The following is a 6,000-nucleotide window of genomic DNA, read 5'->3' on the forward strand; positions in this document are numbered from 1 at the left end:
AATGCAGTGTTCTTTAGGGTTTGTCCTCTTCTCTTATCGTTTTATATTCTTTCTCTATGGGATTTCATTCAGTTTCATGGCTTCAATTACTACCTAGAACACATACACACAACACTCAAATCTTTAATATAAGCCCAGATTTCTCTTCCATATCCAGATACAGCCAATTACCTGTTGGTCATATCCACCTAGGTGACCCATGATTATTTATTTATTTATTTTATAAAAATTTTTTTATTTTTATTTTTGGCTGCGTTGGGTCTCCGTTGGTGCACGCGGGCTTTCTCCAGCTGCGGCGAGCGGGGGCCACTCCTCGCCGCGGTTCGAGGGCCTCTCACCGCGGCGGCCTCTCCTGCCGCGGAGCACGGGCTCCAGGCGCGGGGGCCTCAGCAGTCGTGGCGCACGGGCCTAGTCGCTCCACCGCACGTGGGACCCTCCCGGACCAGGGCCCGAACCCGTGTCCCCCGCATTGGCAGGCAGACTCCCAATCACTGTGCAACCAGGGAAGTCCCACCATGACTACTTTAAATTCACCATGTCCAAGGTAGAAATCAGCACCACTCCTCCAAATCTACTTCTCCTGTATCTCCTAGGCAGAAAATATGCATTTCTAACAACGTTCCAGATGATGCTGATGCTGCTAGTTCAGGATCCATATTCTGAGAATCACTGCTCAAACATATGCTGCCTCTTCCTACCTCCAGGCTGTCAGGTTCCTTCTGCTATCTCCTAGACCATATCTATGCAGCAGGCACTGTTAATATTTCACAATACTCTATCTTATTGAACTTAGACTCTTGCAACATAGCATTCTAAGCATTAAGTACCACATGATAAGAGAAGACTAGAGATGAAACAACAGTCATCCCAGAAAGCTGGATGTTTCCTGAGGGCAGAATAGCATTCTAGTGTATCCCTCGAATCAAATCTTACCCAAGTACACAGGCTCTTGATAAATATTTGCTGAGTGGATGGCACTATTATCTATCCAGTCACCCAAGCCAGAAGCCACAGCAAGATTCACCCCTTCCTTCCCCATAATCCAGGTCACCAAGTCCTATCCTCTACCTCCTAAATGTGTCTCATACCTGGTCCCTCCTCTCCATCTGCAGTTATTACATCCTTTCAGGTCCTTAATATCTCACTTTACGGTAATAATTTTTTAATTGGTCCCCATGTCTACATTCAGCTATCCTATTTTATCCACATGACCATAAGATTGATCTCTCTAAAACAGTAAATGAGATGATGTCATTCTCCAGCTTAAAAACAATAACTTCCCACAGGCTTTAAGGAAAAAAATATTAATTCCTTCATGTGATATGCAAACCCTTCTAGGATCCTGCATCAATCTACCTGACCACCCTCTCTCTCTATTCCACTCTACCCCCCTACCCTCCAGCCATGCTGAACTGGCTTATATAGTCATGCCTCAGTGGCTTTAAACATAAAGCTTTCTACCTAGAGTGTCTTTCCCACTGGCTAAATATTCATCCTTTTAAGCCTCAGCTCAGGCACCCTCTCTTCCATGAAGCTTTCTTTGAGTGATATTCATTCATCTCTCCATCCAATCACCACCTCAGTTTGAATTACACCTCTCCCCTGCCATGTGCTCTTACACCACCCCATGTTGAGTTTGTTAATAGCACATATCACACTGCATAACAATTGTCTTTTTCACCTAGTTGATTAAGTTCCTTGGAAACTATAATTATGTCTTCTGTTTTTACAGTCAATGCTAGGTATATTAAGACACTCAACTAAAATTTAAATAAATACATTCCATGCTATTCTCTAAACAGTGGCTCTCAAAATTTAGCATAGATCAGAATTACCCAGAGGTATATAAATCTAGACTGCTTGGCCCCAGCCCCGGAGTTATAGATTCAGCTGGTTCAGGGTGGGACCTAACAGGTTCCCAGATGATGCCGATGCTGTCCAGGAATCACATTTTGAGTGTCAGTGCTCCAAATCTATGTTGTCTCTTCCTAGCTCCAGAATTTAGAGTCTTTTCCTAGCTACCTCCAACTCTGCCTACTGCAATGCTAATCTGTTTAGACCCAGCTCAATTGTCACCTCCTTCATAAAACTTCCCCTAATCCCAAAAGAAACTGATTTTGCTCTTTCCTCAATTTCTGTCCAGCTTTGTGTATATTATTCATATGGTAACATGCTAACTTTCTTTCACACCTGTTGGCAGTTGTCTTATGTTCTCTACTTAAATGAAGGGAGGAAACCTGCCTTAATCATTTTGATATCCTCCACAACCTGGCACAGTAACCAGTGAAATGCAGACAAAATCTACAAGTATTTGTTCATCTGAATGAATCCCTGCAGACTGCCCCGACTCTGGACCCACGGTCTGACTCGCTTAATCCTCCTGGCCCAAGCTGACTTCTTACACTGCCTTGTACTTTTGCTTGCCTTACAACCTATGACAGATGCCTGATCCTCCCACACTTGTCTGTCCCTCTCTCACTGCTGACTGACCCTTAGTCAGCTTCTTTACCTCGTACTCTGAACCCTTTTATTTTCTTAACCACTATGGGACATGGTAAATGGAGAAATTTTCTCTTTATGATTGATGTGAATTTTAATTCTGCTGGCCATAAGACAGGTTGCTTGCTTTTTTCTGAAGTAGCCTTTCTTGGTCAGAAAATCCAAACTAAAATATGCTGTGTACAACTCCAAGTGCAGTTATTGTAGACAGCAATAAATGTGTTTTAGGTTCTATTTACAGATGGTGGAGATAATTGTAATACAAAGTTTAAAAACACAAAAACATAAAAAAGGTCACTTATGAAATGTAAGGTTGGCCTAAGAAACAAAACTTAAAAGAACAGCTAATTGTTTATGCACTATGTTCATATATGCATCCAAAACAAAATTTGTATTACCTATTCCAATGAAAAAAAGATACCAAAAAACCTGGTCATATTTCTGAGTTACACTAATGACATAGCAAAAACTACATCTGATACATAAAAAGTTAACTGTTTCTAAAAATGCCCCTACAAAATTTACTCCTTCAAAAATTACTGAGAGACTGTTTTCAACATTCTACTTGATTATTTTATTCTTATTTTACCTCTGTGTGTCAGTAACACTGAAGTACTCTATCTAAAACTATACATACCTACCTAGAGAAAATATTGTGATGATATATTTATTTCAATAAATAAACATCCATTTATTTATTTAATCATAGAAAACTGACCATTAATTGTTCAAGAAAAATTCTTTGGAGCTCAGTACTCACATTTTTATATGCATATGCATAATTTTCAGCCCACCTGCTCAACAGTTTAATAAGACCCAAATAGAGATGAAGGGATATAACAGGAAAAAAAGAAGTAGGCTACTTTTAAGGTAGCAAGTAAAATTAATACCTGTCAAAAAAGATTTTTGATAGGCTCAATTCAATCTCTAAGCCTTTTTACTTTCCCCTTACTTGAATTAATCACTGATATTCATGAATTAAAATCTGTTGACAAAAATGTATGTCCATAATACTCAGTAAAAGTTATAAAGATTTTCCAAAGGGAATGAAAGTTTTCAGAACTGTATGCCACTCCAAAGTCCAATTTATTTGAATTAATCAATATTCCATATGGCAGAGTTGAGCTACAGACCTGACACTTTCGAACCAGTGCTAAATTCAGCTGACCAACATAATCCTAAAAGTTGATGGGCCACTGTCACAACAAATTATGTCCTGAAATGTTATTGAGAGGACGGCAGGAAAAAAAGCCAAGAGTGAATCAGAAAATAAATACTAAAAAGGAAACTGTAAAGAAAAGAGAAATAATGACCTGGAAGAAAAAATCTCATATGGTGATTTTAAAATATTTTTGAAAAATAAGGAAACACTGAGTATCAGGAAGATAAATTTAAGACCTAAAACAGAATTCTCAAAATTCAGCCTGTTGTTCAAGAAAAAAAAAACTATTTGGAAAGCAGATCATTCTGTTATACACTGCATAAACAACAAGACTAGGTCACTGTTCCTCAAAACGTATCATTTATAAACAAAGGTAAAAACACTGGACAAAGACCTTCAAGATCTGGACCTTCAGGTAAAATACATGTATAAAGAAGTTGTATTAAAGCACTAAAGTTAAATTCATAACTCCAAAAGATTATGCAAAAAAAAAAAAAAAAAAAGCCTGCACTGTGAATGGCTCGGCTCTAACTTGTTTTCTGTAAGTCTCGAAAAGCCTAAGTTTTGACTCTGAAGGCCAAAATCCTCTCTGAGCTGCCTCCAAAGTTGGCAGGGTAAAACTTCCTCTACATATCAAAACCACTAATCATTTATTAAGTCTGCTCCTAATCTGAATTTTAAGGACTCTAATAGGTGCACTTAATCATTTGTCCTGTTTTAAATAAAAACTGACTTACTTGACTAATGTCACTTTCTTCCCCCCCAATCACACAAATTGATCCCAAGTTGCAGTCCACAGAATTTCTCTCTTCACTCACCCACCGCTCTATTTTGAAATGCTTAAATTCTACATACAAGGTGAAAGAAATGCAATTACAAGGTGCAAGACATTACGCCAAGCAATCCGTCGAAAAATCTTCGGACAACTGTTTAAAGACTTATAGAAAAAGCCTAACGACCAAATCACCTGTTCGGATATCTGATATAGATGAAAAAGCACTGCAAACTTTTTCTACTATGCATACAATTCTTGATTACAAAGAGGAAACTGCACCGGCTAGCCGGAGCGAGAAAACCGGTAAGGTAACAGGCTAAAAGGGCGTCGTTGATTTCTTGGCTACAGTGACAGAGGCGGGAGACACACCCCTAGCGTCGGTCGGAAACACTACAGCAGTGAATTCTACCTAGGGATTAATGTGAGGCTAAGGAAAGACAAATTTAAATCGCCATGATTCAAAAACAACCAGCACAGGAGAGACTTACGAAGGTAACAAAGAAAACGAAAAACCCTTGGCAGTAAGTAAGCACTAAAAAACAAGTATCTCCGTTTATCACAAACCGAGTTTAGACTTGTTTTCATTAATCTACACCTTAGACCTCTCCGGTTCGCCACTGCAGAGCAAAGCAGCAGCGAAAAACAACCAAAAAACAAAAAACCTCGTACGTTTGCAAACAGCAGTGAAATAAACACGAACTGGAGAGGGGGAAGTAAGGCAGGATTCCTTCCAAGGCTCGTTGCTTGAAAACAGAGCATGAGTGGGAGAAAGAGCAGCCCTGGAGAGAAAGTGGGTCTTATATAAAGGGCCATTTGCCACACATGATTTCCACAGGATTCCGGAATCTCCCCGAACTTGAGAGAGTGAGTCTGGGGGGTGAGGGGGGGCTCCACGTGGAAGAGGGTCCGGAGAAAGGGAAGGCAGGCCGATGTGAGGACTGTCCGGAGCGGATGGCCCAGGCAGCGGGGGGTCGAGGCCGGGGCGGAATCCCGGGGACGCGGAGTGGGGGGTGCGGAGGGGCGCCCCGCGGAGGCCCGGGGGCGGGCGGTGGGGGCCCCGCCGTACTGTCAATAGGCCGCCCGCCGCCCCCCGGGCCGCTGGGGCTCTCTCGGGTCTCTAGAATTTTCCACCGGGGTAAGCCGCCCCGGGGCGTCCGGACTCGCCCCCGCCCCCGCCCCTGGAAGCGGCGGGAGGGGAGCGATGGTGCGTGGGGAAGCCAAAGGCTCACCATTTTGCTGGGCGGTCGGCGGCTCGCTCGCGCGGAGTGTCGGCTCTCAGACTGGCTCCCGCGGGAAGCTGCGGCGGCGGCGGCCCAACTACGGTCGGCTGGGGCGGATGCGGCCCTCGGGACGCCCGCGGGGGAGGGGGTGCGGGCTGGGGGAGGGGAGGCGGCGCCGCGGGGACCGCGCCGGCCGGGTGACTGGGCACGCGGGATCGGGCAGGGAGAAGAGAAATTAAGGTCGAGATTCAGAGACGGAGAGCGCGGGAGGAGAGACGGCGAGAAGGGGGAAAGACAGAAACGGGGGGGAAAGGGGGCCAGGAGGCTCGGGGGCTGCAGCCTCC

The 6,000-nt window shown here is 43.5% G+C and overlaps 1 protein-coding gene across 1 annotated transcript in view; it reads right to left on the bottom strand.

Moving 5' to 3' along the window:
• PPP3R1 (protein phosphatase 3 regulatory subunit B, alpha) overlaps positions 1 to 5,993 on the bottom strand; it is a 66,021-nt gene extending 60,028 nt beyond the window's left edge. The window contains exon 1 of the mRNA XM_024133557.3: positions 5,666 to 5,993. Coding sequence (XP_023989325.1) covers positions 5,666 to 5,668 — 3 coding nt within the window. The 5' untranslated portion in view covers positions 5,669 to 5,993. The remainder of the gene's footprint in view (positions 1 to 5,665) is intronic.
• Positions 5,994 to 6,000: the final 7 nt, after the last annotated feature.

This window comes from Physeter macrocephalus, chromosome 12 (genome assembly GCF_002837175.3).
Source record: "Physeter macrocephalus isolate SW-GA chromosome 12, ASM283717v5, whole genome shotgun sequence".
Taxonomy (NCBI): Eukaryota; Metazoa; Chordata; class Mammalia; order Artiodactyla; family Physeteridae; genus Physeter; species Physeter macrocephalus.